The following is an 18,994-nucleotide window of genomic DNA, read 5'->3' on the forward strand; positions in this document are numbered from 1 at the left end:
GGGAGGGTGCAGAACTCGATGGAGAGGTTGGGACCACTTCGCAAGACTGTCTCCTTCCTCTCAGGACCTCCTGGCTCAGTTTTTGGAGAATTGTGTCTTTTTAAATGAGAAGCCTCACCCCAGGAAACTTGGGTGGGTTGGATGCAAGGATTTCCAACCTCAGAGAGCCTTTGGGGGTAATAGTGGGAGGTCAGCACCCAGAGCAAGAGGGAGACTGATGCAGGCCTGCTGGGCGCCATTGGGGGGGGGGGGCTGAAATAAAGTGGAGCCCTCAGCTCGTGGGCCCCAAAGCAGGCATCAACCTTCCTTGGAATGGTTTCCAGTGAGAGCAGGTGGGGTACGGACGCTGGAGAGGCTGGAACAATATTATTTTCCATTTAAGCCAAGTACAGACTATGAGTCCTTGTGATGGGGAGAGGTGGCCTGAAAAAGCAAAATGATCCCATCCTTCCTCACCCCCAGGCTAGCTGGGGAGCCGGGGTGGCAGGGAGAGGATAGAGCCTCTCTGGAGGGCAGTGCTGCTGCAGGCGCTGGGGTCCCTGCAGGCTGGGGGAGGCCTGGTGCTTACAATGGCCCCATTCTTCAGGCCACACACGCAGCGTTCCAGGAGCTGGCTGGCTGGCCAAGAATAGCTGGGATTCCTGGAGAAGGAACCAGCTCTCCATCCTCTCTTGTCTTCGGCCTCAGCCAGTCTCAGCGTTTCAGCATCTGGTTCTCTTGTCCTCCCTGCCCCCCATCCCCCACCCCACACACCTGCCAGTGCCTCATTTGCACAAACACTGACCTCAGCAAGTCCAGGCTTCCAGGGGAAGGGGAGAATGATTTGGCCAGATTCAGCCCTCATCTCCCCAGGGGCATTCCTGGCCCTCTGCCTTCCTTTTCTTCTCTGTGCGATAGGGGGTGGGGATGGGGGGGTGGCCTTTGACTGCCCTTGGATGCAAGGGCTTTGTTCCACCCTGTCTTGGGGGAGGTGGAGGGAGGAGGGCCTCTGCCCGCCTTTCTCCCTCTGACCTGAACACTGGGGAAGGCGAAGGAGGGTCTTTATCACCCTCAAGGGAGCCACCTGGCCCCACTTCAAGGCTCTGACATTTTGTTAGAGGCTTTATTGGGGGTTGGAAAGGCAGGGGCAGGTTTCTCAGCCGTGAGGGAACCCAGGGGTTAGTTTCTCTAGGCGACGCCTCTGCCCACTGGACCAGAGGACCTGAACTACCCAGGAGATGAATATGAGCCTGCACCAGGGGATGCGTGTCAGGCGAGCGGGAGGTACTGGATGCCGCTCGGAGGGGAGCTCTCGGGAGGCGCTCCAGGGGACATTGGGCTCAGCCTTGGATGGCACACGGTGACAGGTGGGAACGCCCACGGCGACCGTGGGCCGGCCTGCGGGCTTGGAGAAGGTGTACTGGGAAGGGGCAATTCTAAGGAGTGTGAGGGAGAGCGCTCCGCATCGGAGAAGAGGTGGTGGAGGAGAGGCCGAGGTCAGGAGCAGACGGAAGGCACCAGGGTTGGCGGCGGGCGCGCTCAGGGGCACCCGGCGGCCCCCGCGCCCCCCGAAGCCCGCGCCTTTCGCGGACTGGAGTGCTCCAGAATGCAGTGCGCCACGTAGGCCGGGTGGCTGTGCAGGTTCCTGCACTTCTTGCAGAAAAGGATCTCGCAGCGCGCACAGCCCCCCGCGCGAGGCGGTCGGCGCCGCGTCTCCAGCACGCAAGGCGGCTCCGGGAGGCTCCGCTTCCTGCGCGGGGCCCGGGTCGCTCAGTGCCCCGCGCCGTCCCCTCCCGCCGGACGCTCGGTGCCTCCCCCCGCGGTCCCCTCCCGCCGGGAAGTTCAGTGCCCCGCGCGGTCCGCTCCCGCCGCCCGCCTCGGCCGGGGCGCGCCCTTACCTGTCCGCGGGAGCCGCCAGGCCGCCCAGCAGCGCGAGCGGCACAAGCCAGCCCCAGAAGCCGCTGTCCGCGCGTCGCAGCAGCGCCACCTGCTGGGTACTGGACTCCTGGCGCAGCGGGCAGTAGGACACCGAGCCTCGCTCGCGGCCCTCGCCGCCCTCCGCCTCCCCGCGCGGCGCCTCGCCCTCCGCCCCACTCTGCTCCCGCGGCCTCGCTGCCGCCTCCTCCTCCTCCTCCTCGTCCTCCTCTTCTTCCCCTTCCTCCGACCCCTCCTCTGCGGCCGCCTCCGCGTCGCTGGGCGGCGGCTCCACCAGTTCCTTCTTCCACAAGGGGGTCTTCACTCCTGCGGGGCGGGCGGGCGGGGGAGGTCAGCGCAGGCCCGCTGTCCCCCGCTAAGAGCCGGGTACCCCGACTGCTGGCCAAAGCCCGACCCCCCACCCCCCAAAAAAGGCAGGTGCCTGAAGGACAGTGTGCACGGACTGCCCCAGGTTAGCAGGATTCCAAAGCGAGGATTACAGAGTGTGCAGGGTGATTTCCAGGGTGAGACAGGGCCTGCCGGGCTGCCCCCCATTTCCCAGGTTTCTAGGCTTCCTCGCTGAGGATTCGGGGCAAGTCACGTCGCCTCTGTCCAGCCCCGTGTTCCCATCTGTAAAAGTAATGCTCATCTCCGGGGTGACTGTGAGGCAGGTAGCAGGTCTCTGTCAAGTGCCCAGCCCAAGGCTGGCCTTAAGCAAGCCCAGATGCGGCAGCATCTCAGAGGAGAGAACCCACGGAAGACACGCGGGGGCGCGCGCGCGCGTGCACACACAGACACACACACACACACACACACACACACACACATACACACACCACCACCACCACCACCGGCAGACCAGTTAGGAAAAGGCTGTCCTAGAAGTGAGCCAGTTAGGAAAAGGTGTTTGTTCTTCCTTCCAGACTTTATCCCAGTTACCAGCTGGATTTCAGCCACCAGTGTCCCTCCAGCCTTCTGTAGAGCACAAACTTCGGAACTCAGAACAGTAATCGTGGCAGGCGGGACGCTGTGGGATTGCCATGGGAAGTAACCTGGCCTCTCCCGGGCAGGACTCCACCACTCAGCAACCTCCTACCCTCCCTCCTGGAACCACTCTGTGTTTGTGCTCCTCTTCGCTGGGTTGGGGAGCTAGACTTCCACGGAAAAGCAGGGGGATGAGGGCTGGGGAGACACCACTGTGGTTTGCCCTGGAAAGGTCAAGAGAATTCCTGTTGGTCCCTGCCCATCCTGTTTAAAAGAGGCTGGGGACAAAGGAGCATGATACAATTAGTGTTCTAGCTCACATGTACTGAGCACCAGCTGTATGCAGTCACGGTGAGAAATTCTTCACACATTGTGCCCCTTCATTTTCACAACCACCTCAGGTAGGGGGGGAGGGAGGTAACCAAGGGGACTCTGAATTTCATCCAAGATTTCCAAAAGCTTTCCAAAAAAAGTCATTTCAAAGAATCTGCCAGTTCCCGATGTTGCTGAAGCTGAAAAACCAGGGTCTGCGGCACTTTTTGTTAGAAAACACACTAAGGAGACTTTTGGTTGTGAAAGGCAGGCTTAGTGCACAGCCAGAAACGGATGCTGGAAATTTTTTGAGAGAAATGGGAACAGGAAATGAGGTTAGAAAGGAAGGTTGGGACTTTGGGTGCTAGGCTATGGAGTTCAGAGTCTGCCCTTCAAGAGTGGGGAGCCCCTGAGCATTCTGATGGAGGGCCATGCTCAGAGCTATGTTTTAGGATAGTCTCTCTACAGGACAAAGACACCCACTTAGGCGTTGTCACAGCAGTCCCTGCCAGAGAAGACAGCAGATGAAGATGATGGAGAAGATGTCAGGAATATTCAGGAAAGAGAGAGGAGAGGGCTTGTACAAGTAACGGAGAAAAAGCTGGACTTCTTCTCTGGGGTCGTCATGGTGATGGATGAGCTGGTCCACACTGGCTTTGCAGCCACACTTGACAGGAGTCAATGGTCCTGTCCTCAGTCTCCAGCCCATCTCCAGCCCCACTCACCATGCTTATCCATTCTTCCTAAGGCTGTGCTGCCCTCTTCTCCGATCAGGGACTGGGATGAGACAGAGTTCCCAGAACACATGGAGCTTTATCTGACCTCTAGGGTCTCTGTTGGATCACAAGGGGTGGGGCTGGAACTTCACTTGCCCTTAGGGTTCTATCCAGGAATAGCTGCCTTTTTTAGAACCTCCAAGAGCACTTGAAACCCAGGTGCCTCCCCTACCTTCCCTCTTGGCAAGGGATTAAAGGAGAGAAAGGGGTGACTTTAGCTGCCAGTAGACTGGGTTCAAATCCCAGCTTTGCCATATAAATATAAGAGCTATGTGACCTTCAGCATGTTGTCTGACCCTCAGTCTCTTCATCTGTAAATCAGAGACAGTCACACAGTACCAGACTTTACCTGGCCCACAGAAAGCCCTCCAAGCATTATGTTTACTTGTATCATTATGTTCTCTCCTCCCCTTTCTGTCTTCTCTCTATCCTTCCTCTCCCTGGCTCCCCACGCCCCTTACTTCCAGCTCATTGCCTTAGCTCTGAGAAGCCGAGGAAATGCCTCCAAGTCCAGTAGGAAGCAGGACCCAAGCAAGAGTTGGGTGTAGCTCCTGAATGTCATGTATGTGTCTGTGTGAGAATTGGAGTGCGGGGGGGGGGGGGGATAAAATCACGGGGCCTTGGAAACAGAACTTATTTTCCAGGCCTTCTCAGAGGTGTGTGTTGTCAGAGACAGGAGTAGGCTGAGGGCTCAGAGGATGCAAACTCAGCTCTGGAGAGCCTCCGTCTGACAGGGAAAAATGACTTGGTTTCCATCCAAGTCTGAGGTTGAAGGGGAGTGGGGTCTCCCAGTTTTGGGGAAGCTGGTGGGTGGCATATAGAACAAGGAGCATAGAGTAGCTCTTGGGAATCTGCTAGTCACAGGGGGTTCACCCTGTCAAGAACTGGAGGGGTCTGAACTTGACTCCTCTTGCATGCTAGCAAGTTTGCTTGCCGGAGTGTCCAGGGTGTGCCAAAAACATGAGGCTCCTGGGTCAGAGACAAAAGACTGGATTCCTCATGGTACAGCAGCAGCCTGTTCCTGTCGGTACAGCCTGCCCCTTGTCCCCTGGGTGCCTTGGGGACGGGCCTGTGAATGCCTGCACATGCGGGGGTCTAGATCACCAAAGAAGCTCTGAGCTTAGGAACCCAAATCTTCTGTAACGGGCAGCACCAAAGTCTGAACTTTGCTCCAGAAAGAGAGGCCATCACTCTCCTCCAAGAGTGTTCACTCTGTTAAACACCCTTGAAAAGTCAGCGCCTCTATTTGTGAGACAAAGCAGAATTGCAAAAGACCCATGGAGAATTATCTCCCCGTAAACCTATTCTCCTTACATTTACTAAAAGAACCACTGTGGCTCTGGATGGCAAAATTCTAAAGCTCACTCTGGCTAATTAAATGAGAAAGAATAGTGGTAGCTTGCAGAATGGCCAGAGGGCTTGGCAATTGGACAGGCCCTCTAGACGGATTGTGAACACAGCCAAGATCCCACCACAGGAACGCCCCAATTGAGAAGCCACTGTGGGTGCCACCCCTGGCCACTGGCACCAGGAATGGAATGACCTTCTTGAGTCACTAACTAAGATTCAATGTCCCTGGTGCCCCAGGCACCTCCAAACCACTGAGGCTAGGTAGTGGTTTTAGGGGGCATCCCACCAAGAAACACGAAAGGAGATTCCTCTAGTCTGGTCATTCATTTCATCCTGCCTCTCCCACTTGGTTCTGCCCAGAAGCCCTTTATAATCCTTAGGGTGTCCACTCATTGTTGTTGGGTTGTTGTGTGGGGTTTTTTTTTTTCCCCATTCACTCTTCTCAGGGGTATTTTGGGTTTTGTGGGAACTTCCTAAAAAGTTGGGTTGTCATAACAAACAAATACCAGCATAAAGCCACATGAAAAATTGATCACAGAGTGGTAATACGGTCTGTAGTGAAAGCAGCACAACAGGTAGTCCCACTACGCCAGGAACAGAAGCGTGCCTCCTGCTCTCAGATGCCACCTTGGAAGACCCCTTGAAAGGGGAGAAGTTGTACTGCTGATGAGTATGAATTCAAACTTGATTGGAGCTGTGTCCAAAGGAAACTGCTTAAGTCCAGAAAAGAATGAGCTACATTTTATCGGCTAGCACATGCATTATTTCCTGCCATTCACAGAAATCTAGAGGACAAAATGAGATCATTTGTCAAAAGTAAGGCTCTAATGTTTTTTAAAGTGGGCTCCACGACCAGCGTGGCCTTGAACTCACGATGCTGAGATCAAGACTTGAGCTGAGATCAAGAGTCAGATGCTTAACCTACTGAGCTACCCAGATGCCCCGAAAGCTGTAATTTTTGTACTTTTTTAGATTTTTAACGTGTAAACTAGTAGTATACATAACTCATTAACTTGTAATGACCAGGTATAACACAGAGATGCTGTATTCATTCTAGTTGAGCAATAAAAATAAGTTACAAAAGGAAATATCCAATAAGGTGGGATATTAGGGCCGCCCAAGTGGGGATATATAGATGTGTGTGTGTGTATATATATATATATATACACACACACACAATACACACACACACATATCTTTTGCCCTTTGAACATTATGTTAGGATGTATATAGTTGGTGGAATATCAGAGTGCCTGACTAATAATGGCTTAAGCCTCCTAAAAGGTATGAGTTCACTTAAGAAGTCAGAAGTGGGGGGTGCCTGGGTGGCTCAGTGAGTTAAGTCTCTGCCTTCGGTTCAGGTCATGATCTCAGGGTCCTGGCATCAAGCCCTGCATCGGGCTCTCTGCTCAGCAGGGAGCCTGCTTCCTTCTCTCTCTCTCTGCCTGCCTCTCTGCCTACTTGTGATCTCTGTCAAATAAATAAAATCTTTTTTAAAAAGAAAAGAAGTCAGAAGTGGGGGGCTCCAGGGTTGGCTCAGCGGTGGGATGAGGTTATGAGGGATCCAGGCATCTTCTCATCTTTCCCCTCTGCCTTCTTTGCCTCTCTTCTTGGTTGCAAAACGGCTGCTGCAGCTCCAAGCATCCTGGCCTGGAGCAATCACGACCAAAACAGAAAGAAAGGTTCCTCAGGGCCAGGACTTCTCAGAACCCTTCCAGCAGGCTTCTCTTTGAGCCTCAACTGGCCAGAACTGAGGCACGCACCCATCCTAAGCCATTTGAGAAAAGAGACAGGAGGGCCAAGATTGACCTGGCCTGGTTGTAATTAATACCTTTGGTCAAGTAGGCCTCAGGGAGTATAGTTATAAAATATTTTTTTTTTTTTTTTTTTGCCTCCTATAGTCCCTTTAAACCTGCTCAAGGGGAAGAAAGCTTCCTTCCCTTGTCCCTGGAGGACAACTCAGACAGGTCTTATGAATTGTTCAGAGAACTGTTAGGCCACGGAGAAGTGGGCACTGTGGTCACCGAAAGCTGATATAATGTTACCTCTCCCCCCAGCGGGGGCTTGCCATGACCGGTGGCCGCAGTGTGATGGGGTGACAGGCAGAAGACGTGCTCCTCCCTCCCTCTTGCTCTGCCTCTCCTTCCTTCTCAGCTGACCCACCACTGCTGTTTGCCTTTCCTGCCCTCATCCAGGGAGTCTCTTGGATCTAGGGGGACACACTGGGTTCTGGGGGTCACTCATCCCCCTGCACCCTCAGGAATCCGCTGGTCCACTGCCAGCTTCCCCTCTACTGAGGTCTTCCCCTCAGTTGACCCCTCCCTTGGCGGAGCGGCACACAGGAAGCACTCACCCATCCTCTGTTCCGGCTCTGAGGAGACTGCTTGCTGATTCCAGCGCAGCCCTCTCCTTGGTCCCCAGCATGGAGCAGCTAGCAGGCCCAGAGTTTGCATTTTCCGTCTCCCACACAGGAGTCAGACAGACTTCAGTTCATTGAGTCTCCCTAGTGACGGGCGATAAACGTCTGGTTCTCTGACTGGTCCCACTGAAGCCCCTCTCTCTGCTTCTCCCCATGTTGCGGCTCAGTCGGTTAATCGTCTGCCTTCAGCTCAGGTCTTGATCTCAGGGTCCTGGGATGGAGCCTCCTGCCTGACTCCCTTCTCAGTGGGGAGCCTGCTTCTCCTTCTCCCTCTACCGCTCCTGCTGCTTGTGCTCTCTCTCTCTCTTTCTCTGTCAAATAAGTAAAATATTAATTTTTTTAAAAAAACCCACAGGGCACCTGGATGGTGGGTTAAAGCCTCTGCCTTCCTGAGCCTCTGCTCAGGTCGTGATCCCAGGGTCCTGGGATCGAGTCCCGCATCGGGCTCTCTGCTCGTCAGGGAGCCTGCTTCCTCCTCTCTCTCTGCCTGCCTCTCTGCCTGCTTGTGATCTCTGTCAAATAAATAAATAAAATTTTTAAAAAACCAGTCATTTTTTTGCAGTTCTGAAGGTCAGAAGTCTGAAATGATTCTTACAGGACTAAGATCGAGGCGCTGGCAGGGCTGGTTCTTTCTGGAGACTCCATGGGATTATCTGCTCCTTGCTTCTTCCAGCTTCCAGAGGCTGCAGAGTGGCTGGCTTGCAACCCCCTTGATCTCTGCTTGACCGGCACATCTCTCCTACTTCTGCAGTCAGGCCACCCTCCGCCCCACACTTGTGATTACATTTCATGTCAGCCTTGACAATCTGGATTATCTGCACAGTCCCTTTGGCCCTCTAAGGGGACATCCACAGTTTCTGGGCATGAGGACACAGCTCTCTGTGGGGGCCATTCTGTGGCCTGCCACAAGACCCACAGCACAGCTGCAATTCTCTGCAAACTGTCTCTTGCTCTGCAACAGCCTAACTCTTGACAGAGTCTAGTGGGAGAGAAATATGAGGATCAAGTGGCAGCTTTTGGATAATGCCTCAATTAAGAGTGCATACAGTCTTACTCCTTTTTGGGTTTGCTGCCTCTACTGTGTCTTGAAGCCTCAGCAGAAACTTCAATCTTAGCTCTGCCATGACTGACTTGAACAATCAGGGTTCCTCTTCTGGGGCTGGGCCCACTTTCCCACATTTCAAGAAAGCTCCAGTTCAGGTAGCTCCACTACCTGAACATAATGGGATTTTATTAGCATACATGAAAAAACAACTAGCCCTTCTGTACAGGGATAACCAGCCTCTAGAAAGGTTTCCCATGGCCCCTGACTCCTGGAATTCGTGTTCCAATACAGTGCCCTCCCACGTAAGGCTGACCTGGGTGACCGATGGGATATCGTAGAAATGACAGCATGACTTTCCAGGCTGGGCAGTGAAGACACTGGCTTCTGTCTTGCTCTCTCCCCCTGGGGAAGATCAGCTGCCACTTTGCCAGGACACCCAATGGACCCTACGGAGAGGTCTATAGCGGGAGATAGAGAGGCTTCCTGCCCACCTCAGTTTTCTTGTTCCCTCATCCACGAAATGGACACAATAATCACGGTCCTGATGCCTTTTGAAAATAATTGAAAGGAAATTATCTCCAAAAGTTAAAGAAAAGTGCTGCCTGATCTGGGTGTCCATGTCCCCTCTGCCTCATACCCTAGCTCCTGTCTGGAGGTTTCGCACTGGCTGTTCCCTCTGCCTGCACACCCTCCCCGCCCCCATACCTGCAATGCCTGCTTCCTCATTACCCTCATGCCTCTGTCCAAATATCACCACATCAGTGAGGCTTTCCCTTGACAAGCTCACATAAAATGCCACCCACTGTCCCATCTCCCTTAATGCTTTCCTTTTCTCCCTGGTATTTATCACCATCTGACCTACCGTGGATTTGCATGTTTGTCACCTGTCACCCGTCCCCCCACCAGCATGTTCGGAGCCTCCATATTGTTCTCTCTTCAGGCCTGTAATAGTGCCTGGCACATAGGAGGAACTTCCGAATATTTACTGACGGAGCTTTGCTGGGGCCAGGGTGAGGTGCTGCGGTTTTGACAGCATGCACTGCCGGCTCTAGAGGAATCCTGTGGTTAGAGTGGGGGATGGAGCAGGTTCTCAGAGAAAGCAGGGATCACGGGGCATCAGCAGGGCTGCTGGGAGAATCAGCGAGAGCTGGGACCCACCCCGCCCCGAGTGGGCGCGTGTCCTGAAACTTTCCACCTACATCATTCCTTTACTCCTCAAAGCACCCCAGAGGTCAACACTATTCCCCTTGTACAGCTGAGGAAACTGAGGCGCAGAGGGGCGAGGTGGCATATGAAGGTCACAGAGGGATACAGGCCCCAGGGAAGGGGCCAGGCGTGAAGTCATGTCTTCAGACTACTGCGATGCATCTTCTTCAGCCCCATCTTACAGTGCTCGCTAAATACCAAGGGGTTCAGCAACCCCGGCCCTGCTTTCCTCCCCCACTCCCTAGCCCCCCAAAGCCTCATCCTTCAACCCAGGGAGAGAAACCAGCCCCAGCCTCTCCTCCCTGCTCCGAGGGCCAGGGCGGGCTGCGCGGGGCAGTCCTTGGCTGGCTGCCTCGAGGGTTAAGGAAGAGTGTTTGTAGCAGCGCGGTCTCCAAGGAGAGGAGGGGAAAGCAGAGTGGGGAGGCTCGCTCCGCTGCTGCTGCCGCCGGCCGCTGGGGGGTGGGAGGCAGCCTGCCGGACCAGTCTAGTCCTGAGAGAGCAGTATCCTCACCCCCGTCTGTCCTGGGAGGTGATGAATTCTGGCCGAACTGGGCAGCCCGAGAGTGAGGTCACTGCAGGGCCACCAAGTAGGGAAAGTTCCGGCAGACATTGAGGAATGTGGGGGGGCGGGGGCCGGGCCAAGGCTGGCGGCAAGTAGCAGAGCCGGAAGTCCTCGACTCACGGAGGGTAGAAGGGGCACCCCTGAGTCAGGGAGAACCAGCCAAGGCCCAGCAGGTAGCAGGAGTGAAGACAGGTACCCATCTCCTCCCTGCTAGGGTCCAACCATGCCCCGGCCTGGGGGACGCAGGAGGAGGCCTGGGACCCTGGGGCCACCAGTGCGTAGCATCCGGCCCTTTAAGTCCAGCGAGCAGTACCTGGAAGCCATGATGGAGGACTTGGCTGAGTGGCTTCGGGATCTCTACGGGCTGGACATCGACGCCTCCAACTTCCTGCAGGTCCTGGAGACAGGCTTGGTGCTGTGCCGGCATGCCAATGCCATCACTGAGGCCGCCCTGGCCTTCCTGGCTGAGGCACCTGCCCGAGCCCAAAGGATTCCCCTGCCTCGGGCTGGGGTTTCCTGCAATGAGGCCGCCCAGCCGGGTACCTTCCAGGCTCGGGACAACGTCTCCAACTTCATCCAGTGGTGTCGAAAGGAGATGGGCATCCAAGGTAAACCATCCTGCCTCCCCTCCCCACGCCCCTATCCTGCCAGAACCCACCTCCTCTCTAAGTCTCCAGCACCAGAAGTCAGGAGCCAGGTCCTCTTTCCTCACTGGCTTTGAGTCAGTAAATAAATGTGTTGATTCAATGATGCCCTCATTCAACAAACATACGCTTAGTCCCTATCTCCTTTGTGCTGGGCACAAAGGACCAAGAGGACTGAGACCCAGTCCAAAGAGTTCATGCTAGGAAGAGAGACAGATGAACAGATTCACAAATTACAGCCCAGTGTGCTAAAAGCCCCAAACAGAAGTCTATGTGTTGAGGAGCCGGGGAGGAAACAGGTGGGTAGTGGGGGCCAAGAAAGTCCACTCAGAGGAGGAAGATTTAAGCTGAGTTTTGGGGAACAAATAGAAGTTTATGGGAAAGGGAATTCTAGGCAGGGGACAGCAGGGGCAAAGGCACAAAGAAGGTGCTGTGTTTGGATGACTAGGAGAAGCCAGGGTGGGCTGGGGGGAGGACAGGGAGGCAGACGGACATTAGGGTGGGGCCAGCTGTGCTGAAGCTTGTGAGGCACAGGCGAGGGACAGGACAGGGTCCCTCATCTCCTAGGCCTCATGGGATGAAGCTGGATGTTGTGCCATCCTCCAGGCCAAAACGAGTGTGAGGTCAGGCAGAGGGAAGAGTCAGGCCCAGCTCCTGGCTACTGGTAAGGCAGTGCGGAGCGAGACCCGAAGGCTGAGAAAAGCCAGTGTCTGACCGAGCACCTCCCATGTAGCCAGATCCTGGCTGCAGACACCTAACGACTGTCTTCACAGCAACCCCCTGAAATAGTCTACATCCCACTTTACAGAGGAGGAGACAGGCTCACGGACTAGCCCAAGGACACACAGCTGCTGGGTGGGAGAATCAGGACTCCAATTCGGGCAGTCAGGCTCAACCTTGCCTGGTTATATGTGGGCTGAGGGTTGCGTTCCAGATGTTTGCTGGATATTAGAGATGAGCCTTGCGGGTGGGAGGCAGAACAAACTGCTTCTTACTCCTAGACCCCTATTGCCAAACGGAGTAGAGAGAAGGGCAAGGTGGGGCTAGTCCACAGTGGGGCTCCGGGCCTCTTTGCTTGGCTGTGTCACCTCTTCTCACCCCAGCCTGTCCTGTTAGGCGGGCCACCTACTCTGCTCTGAGTGACTGAACAATTCTGCTCAGACCCCTCCTAGGGGCCGGCCTGACTCCCAGACCCGGCGATCCGAGCCCCCACCCCCACCTACCCCTCCGCGGTGCCTCCAGCCCGCGCCTGGGACCGCCCCAGGGCTCTACCAGCTCCTCTGCTGGGCGGAGGTCAGCAGGGGGCTCAGGCTACCTGCCCCCCTTCCCCCTCCGCCCCGCTCTCCAGAGGTGGTGATGTTCGAGACCGAGGACCTGGTACTACGCAAGAACGTGAAGAACGTGGTGCTGTGCTTGCTGGAGCTGGGCCGCCGAGCCTGGCGCTTCGGAGTGGAGGCGCCCACCCTGGTGCGGCTGGAGGAGGAGATAGACGAGGAGCTGCGGCAGGAGCTGGCCCTGCCCCCGCCGGACCCACCGCCTCCCGAGCCGCCGGCGCGGCGGCCCTGTCACTTCCGCCACCTGGATCAGCTGGTGAGGGGCTCTGGACACGCCCTCCAGGCCCCACCCCGCCCCCGACGGCCCCGCCCCTCCCCGCCCCTCCGGCTCCGCCCCGCCCCGTCGGCCCCGCCCCCTGCCCGCGGCGCGCGCGGGTCCGAGCCGCCTACATCTCGAGCCCCAGAGCCCCCACCACCCCCAGCGAATGAATTCTCGGTGCGGCTTTGATTCAGCCGTGTTCCACTCGGGGCCTCGATCCTCATCACATATCGCCCCAGCTAAGCTGCTTGTTACGTTTTCATCAAAATCCCGCGCTCTGGATCTCTCTCACCGAGCCCCCGCCACTCGGCTATTGAGAACACAGCCTCTGGCACCGTCTCCGACGCCTCGGTTCAAGTCTTAGTTCCACTGTTCCGCGGCTGTGTGACTTGGGGCAAATTATTTAACCTCTCTGTGCCTCAGTTCCCTTATCCGTATCGTGGAGGTTTAACTAGTCCCCTCTTTCTATGGCCGCTGTATATTAAATGAGCCAGCGTATAGGAAGTACTTGGAACAGTGTCTGGCACCGAGGGGGCGCTGCGTGGGAGGTTACTGGGATTAACCCATCTCTACTACCCAGGAGTCAGCTCAGGAAGGTTCCTTAACTTGCCCAAGGCCTGTGGTGCGGTGGAGGCAGGACTCCAGCCCACACCTGTCAGATTTCAAGGTCCACCTTCTTAATCATTTCTCCACTGACCCACAAGGGCACTTGGACTATAGGCACTCAAGGTCTCCTTCTCAGTGGACATTAAAAGTCTTCAAGCTCCTTTCTCAGCCCCCAGCCCTGACTTGGAGGCTGGCTCTGGGGACAGGCAGGCTCCCTCTCATTGGGCTTGACCCAGGGTAGAGGGTAGGGAGCTTGGGCACCTGTGCAGAGGGGAGACTGAGCCCTTTATCACTGCCCACAGGTTCGGAACCTCGTGAGTCGATGCACGTGCCCAGTTCAGTTCCCCATGGTCAAAGTGTCTGAGGGGAAGTACCGCGTGGGGGACTCTAACACCCTCATTTTCATCCGGGTAAGTCTGGGGACTGGTGTTGGGGTGTCCCCTGGATCAGCGGAATGGGGATGCCTTTCATGGGACTTTGCCCAGGACTGAGGGCAAGGACAGGAAGTCACCATTCACCCCAACCTATCAGGCCTTGGGGCTTTCTTTCTCTCCCTTGCAGATTTCCTGGAAGATCATTGGCAAAGTTGGTGATCCTGCCCCTTCCTCCCATTAGGGCAGCCAGAACCCTGCCCCCCATCTTCTCCACCTTAGCCCAGTGCAGATGAGTGTCCAGGCAGCAATGAAGTATGACAGATATTCCTGAATGTCCTTTGCCTCCACTCCCTCCACATGCTTGGTCAGAGCAAAAGGCATGAGAACCCCAAGTTTGTGTTCAGTGCACAGCCCAGCCACATGGGCCCCATCGTCCATAGCTCACATGCCTGGTTTGGTATATCCTGCAGAGTGAGCAGCAGTCCAGATGAGAGATGTGCCCCTCGCTGCCCATCCCCTCATAACCGGTCACGCCTCACCAGAAACAGATTGTACCTAGAGGCTTGGCCAAGCCCTCTCCTTGATCACCGGCCATTACTGGAGATGGAGCCAGCTTCCTGGGTCCTCACCCAGACCCTGAACCAAGAGCTCTCTGAAGTAGGTCGGGACAAGGAATTTCAGCTGAGGAAATGGAAACCTGGAGACACTGTGACCTGTCCCAGGGTCCCAGAGTGGACCCAGGGTGGATGGGACTCCCAGGATTCCTTGACACACTCATTACAGAACAAAGCGGGACCACTTTTTTAGAGACAGGGGTGGGGTGGGTGGGCAGGGCATAGAGGGAGAGAGAATGTCCCAGGCAAACTCCGCACTCAGCACAGAGCCCGTTGTAGCACTCGATCTTACAACCCTGAGATAGGCTTGATAGATAGACTTGAGCCAAAATCAAGAGTCAGACATTTAACCAAGTGAGCCACCCAGGTGGCCCTGGGCCACATTTCTGATACAGGCATGTGCAGGTGAAAATCTCTTTCCAGTGAAGGGAGAGAAGATAGTGCTCCGGGGCCAGGGTGCACAGTGCTTGTGAGATCCCTCATCTAGCTGTGGGGCAACTGTTTGTCAGCCTGTTTGTCAGGCTGGCCGCCACCCTTGACAACATGTGTTATCCGATGCTAGTTGTGGAGGAGAGGCAGGCTGCAAAATACACAATGCCCCCAACCCCCCAACAATATACCTGTGCAAGGAGAACCTTCGTGATCGTGTGTTCATGGATAGGAGTGCCTCCTGGAAAACAGTAGGCTGCTCCAGGAAGAGGAGACGCCCTCCATCCTGCCCCCAACCCCATTCTTGTCCCCTACAGATCCTCCGGAACCACGTGATGGTGCGTGTGGGGGGCGGCTGGGACACCCTCAGTCATTATCTGGACAAACATGACCCTTGCCGGTGCACATCCCTCTGTGAGTCCCCTGAGAGTCCGTCCCTTCCCTGTGGCTCTGGGTCGGAAGGCCAGAAGCAGAGGTAGGAAGTAGGTCTGATCTCCAGGGACAAGAAGTATGTGGGGATGGAGAAAGGAAGATACTATAGAAGGTACTGGTGTGTTTTTTTGTGGGTTTTTTTTTTTTTTTTTAAGGTAGTGGTATGACGAGGGAGGCAGCCCTAGTGCAATACCAGTCATAGCCACAAGATGACGCCAAACACACAGAATCAGCATTTGGTCAGTGGCCTCTTGGCACGGCTGAGGTCTGGCTTTGTACTGCCCTGTGGTGGCACCAAGTATGACTTGGAGGGTTCTTTAGTCCTCCCGTAACCTCCATTAGCACCCCAAACTGGACCCCCTGACCAGATTTCATCCTTTGAACTCCTATAAGGAAGCTCTGGCACTGCCACCGTAGGTCCTACTGTCTCTAATGTGGGTTCGGGGCATGGGACAGCTAGGGCAGAACAGTGGACCTTATCAGCAGGAACTTAACCCATTCCTCCTCTCCTCTCTCTTGGGGGGACTGTGTGGGTAGCACACAAGACGGGCAGTTTCCAGAAGCCTCCCGTCCCACCGGCGCAGCATGAGGTGAGGGTGCAGGATGGGCCCTCGCAGCCCCAACCTACGATGACGATCAGCCGTTCCCAGAGCCCGCTGCCCCCCGTGGACTGGAAGACATATACCTCTTCAGGCCGGAAGCTGAGGCCCCCAGCCTCCTCCTCCCCTAGAGCCCACAATAAACGGGGAGCAGAGGCGGGAGTTCCCAGAGAGACAACACCATTCCTGAGGTATACGGGAGAGGGGCAGAGCAGGGTCCCTTTCTTCTTTGGAGTTCACATTCTCAGAGCTCCCCCCTTCCCCAAGATAAAGGAAGCAGGTCTCCTGGCAGTGCCCCTACCCCAGGTGTTCAGAACCAAAAAGGCACCCAGTCAGTACCATTGGGATCATCTAGCTTTTTTGTACCCCCTCCCATTACATAGATGAAGAAGCTGAGGCCCATAAAGGCCCATAGACATTTCCCAAGGACCTTCTGCCATTTCACAGTAGAACACACACTCAGACGCCCCCTCCCCCAAGGTTCGGGAGTTGTAGTTTGGGACCCGAAATAACCCAGGGTCCAAACCAGGCTTCTGTTTGCTACACAGGGGAATGAGGGAGAATAAACTTGAACAGTATCTGTCATAAGGAAGACTCAGGCAGGCACAGAGGGACAGAGAGCATCTGTTTCATTCAACATGAATTCTGGCCCCCTTGGTGTTCTGGCTGGGGAAATGTCTTCCCTTCCTGGAGCCAGGGGACTGGATGAGATGGTCCTGCTGGCCTTATGATTCTCCCTTTCAGGCTCCAGGATCAGTCACCCACCCTGTCTTGGAGGCAGCTGCCAGCTGGGGACAGCCCACCCAGCCCCAACTCCTCATCCCCCCGTAGGGGCCAAGACCCACAGTGGAGCTCCTCAGGGAAGAGAGAGGAGAGATACTCCTCTGAACATCCCAGAGGAACGACTCCCACATCTTGCTTTCATGAGGAGACAGACAGCCAGGGAACTCTCTCCAGGGCCTCCGCCTCCCAGAGATTCCAAGTCCCTGAAGCCACCACCAAAAGGACACCAGCAAGAGGACTGTCTCCGCTTCCTCAATCCTCCAGCCCAGCCAAGCCCATAGGCCTCAGGCCACCACCCAGGGGTGAGGCTGAGGGTGCTTCCTCCCAGCTCAGGGAGCCACCAGCTGCCCGTTCTCTGTCCCCTGTTAAAGGGCCCACCAAGCTCCCTATCCGGCTGCCCCCTGCCCACCCCCCCACCCCAGGAAGCAGCTTTCCAGGTATTGCCAGTGGAGGTCCCATGACAGAATTGGAGAGTGACCCCATCTCAAGGGCTGTCCCTGGGGACCTGGCTGGATGCAGACATGGGGATTTCTCTGTGAATGCGAGACAAGGGGACCAGAAGATGGACAGCCACGTGACAGCAAAAGCTGGGGAGCCCTGGGGCTTGGGCCCACAGGTGTTGGAGGAGCGATACCCTCCCCTTCCCCTGGAGGCAACCAAGGATCAAGCTATCTACCACAGTCTTGAGGAGGAGCTTTTGGCCAACATGACGCTTCTAGAGGTGGGGGGTGCCTGCCCCCAGGGCACAGGGTCTGGAGTCATCCCTCGAAGTGGAGTCTACGTCCCCAGCCTAGGTGGGCGGTGGCCTGAGCCTGGAGGTCCTTATGACAAAGTCATACAAGAACTGGTTCAGGGCCCCCCACCCCTTGTTAAAGTGGACCTGGGAGCCTGGAAGGCAGCCTCTACAGGCTCCCCTAAGGGAGCCTTACCAAAAGGCCCAGGAGGCCCCAAAGGGAAACTGGGAGCCAGAGAGAGTGGGTCAAAGGTAAAGGCAAGCCTGAGTGCCAAGGGCACCGGGATGAAGGGACCAGCTCCGGGAAGGCAGGACTGCTCAGGCCCCACTGTGTCGGCCAACCTGGAAGCCCCCACATCTTCACCCTCAGACCCCAATTCTGACAAATGTCCAGCCAAGATTAAGAGAACACTCCGAAAGCCCCAGAGAGTCCCATCCATCTACAAGCTAAAGCTGAGGCCCAAAATCCGGCCGCGGAGGGACCACAGGCCTGGGAAGCAGCCTTCACGCATCCCCAGGCCACTGGCTTACCTCCATGTGGGTTCAGCCAGGGCACTCCCCAGGGGCAGACTGGGGAGAGCAGCATTGGGCACCAAGGGAGTGGGGGTGGATGGAGCCTCAGCAGGGGAGGAGGAGGAAGGAAAGAAGGGAGAACCAGCTGCCCCACTGAAGAGCAACCCCCAGGCTTCGGAGGACAGGGGTCTCCTGCAGCTTGATCAAGCCCCGCTCCCACCTGAGGAGGAGTCCTGGGTCTAAGGAAGAGCCTTCCCAGCTCTGAGCCTGTGAGTCTGGGGCAGAAGGAAGTGAAAAGGATGCCAGCTATCCACTGGACTCCCAGCTGCAGGAACAGAGAGCAAGGTCCCTCACCTCCATCCAGGGCCTGGGCAAGGGAGAGGGTATGGATGGGGTCAGAAGACAAATACTGGTTCAATCTCCCGCTCCAACTTCAGGACACCGAGGCCACCCTAGGTTTTCTTGCCTTCTCCCAGAACAGCTCCCCAAACTCCTGGCCTCTGGCCACGGCCACTGTTTCCATAAGTCTTGTAAGTTATTAAACACTTTGGGATTGTTCCTGAGTCCCAAGCTTCTTGAGTCCGTCACTCGAGGATTGTGGTGGTGCAGAAGGCAGTTTCAAGCATTTCCCCAGGTGCAGGAAGGTATAGCTTCAAGCGTTACCCACTGGAGTGGAAGGGGATGAGGGACAGGGAGTGGGGGCAGGGGCAGGGCGAGTGACAGAGGTCTCCTCTCCTGAGGCTCAGCCAACCTTGCCAGACAGCCCTTCTCTCCGGGAAGCCACTCGTGTGTCAGCACCAAGGACAGGGACACACAAGCCGGCAGGACTTCAAAGCTTTGCTCTCGGTTTTGGAAACTGAGATCACTCCAAGTCAAGAGGGATGGTGAAGAGCTCTTATCACATCTATAGCCACGAAGGGGCTGCAGAGGCTCAGCCCTAACTGGGAACAAAGACACCGCAGCAGGAGCTGGGACTGAGCCCAGTTATGAAAGTTTTCCCCGAGAGTGTTGGTGGGAGACCTCTCACTTCCCCTCGTGATGGTTTTGATCAGCGTGGGAGTGCTCAGAGGCTAGGTGGAGAGGGGAGTCCCAAACTTCTTAGTTTTCTGGTTGACCCAGGCTCTGGG

General features: G+C 55.9%; 2 protein-coding genes and 1 long non-coding RNA gene across 6 annotated transcripts; 1 reads left to right on the forward strand and 2 right to left on the reverse strand.

The window, feature by feature from the left end:
- Window positions 1-494: 494 nt before the first annotated feature.
- Window positions 495-4,536, reverse strand: CUNH17orf50 (chromosome unknown C17orf50 homolog). Its single transcript, XM_004747135.3, has 3 exons — window positions 3,915-4,536; window positions 1,878-2,220; window positions 495-1,729 (listed from the first exon to the last, which is right to left on the reverse strand). Exons 1-3 carry the CDS (start codon window positions 3,994-3,996, stop codon window positions 1,519-1,521), a joined length of 636 nt encoding a protein of 211 aa, XP_004747192.1. The 5' UTR covers window positions 3,997-4,536; the 3' UTR covers window positions 495-1,518.
- Window positions 4,537-5,838: 1,302 nt separating this feature from the next.
- LOC123389154 lies at window positions 5,839-10,410 on the reverse strand. 2 transcript variants are annotated; one of them, XR_006603691.1, is made up of 4 exons: window positions 9,093-10,410; window positions 8,330-8,947; window positions 7,669-7,818; window positions 5,839-6,965 (listed from the first exon to the last, which is right to left on the reverse strand). It is a non-coding gene; the product is annotated as an uncharacterized LOC123389154 (long non-coding RNA). The 2 variants fall into 2 exon arrangements; XR_006603690.1 differs by having other exon boundaries at window positions 8,330-10,410.
- Window positions 10,411-10,432: 22 nt separating this feature from the next.
- Window positions 10,433-18,425, forward strand: GAS2L2 (growth arrest specific 2 like 2). Of its 3 annotated transcripts, none has more exons than XM_045069962.1 (7): window positions 10,433-10,553; window positions 10,762-11,155; window positions 12,540-12,781; window positions 13,693-13,800; window positions 15,125-15,221; window positions 15,777-16,029; window positions 16,583-18,425. In XM_045069962.1, the coding sequence occupies exons 1-7, from the start codon at window positions 10,518-10,520 to the stop codon at window positions 18,108-18,110; spliced, it is 2,658 nt and encodes an 885-aa protein (XP_044925897.1). In that variant the 5' UTR covers window positions 10,433-10,517; the 3' UTR covers window positions 18,111-18,425. The 3 variants fall into 3 exon arrangements, with proteins under 3 accessions (XP_044925897.1, XP_044925898.1, XP_044925899.1); XM_045069963.1 differs by having other exon boundaries at window positions 16,670-18,425; XM_045069964.1 differs by having other exon boundaries at window positions 10,458-10,553; window positions 10,942-11,155.
- The last annotated feature ends 569 nt before the right edge of the window (window positions 18,426-18,994 follow it).

Source organism: Mustela putorius, unplaced genomic scaffold (assembly GCF_011764305.1).
Source record: "Mustela putorius furo isolate JIRA1106 unplaced genomic scaffold, ASM1176430v1.1 tig00003962_pilon_pilon_pilon, whole genome shotgun sequence".
NCBI classification, from domain to species: Eukaryota; Metazoa; Chordata; class Mammalia; order Carnivora; family Mustelidae; genus Mustela; species Mustela putorius.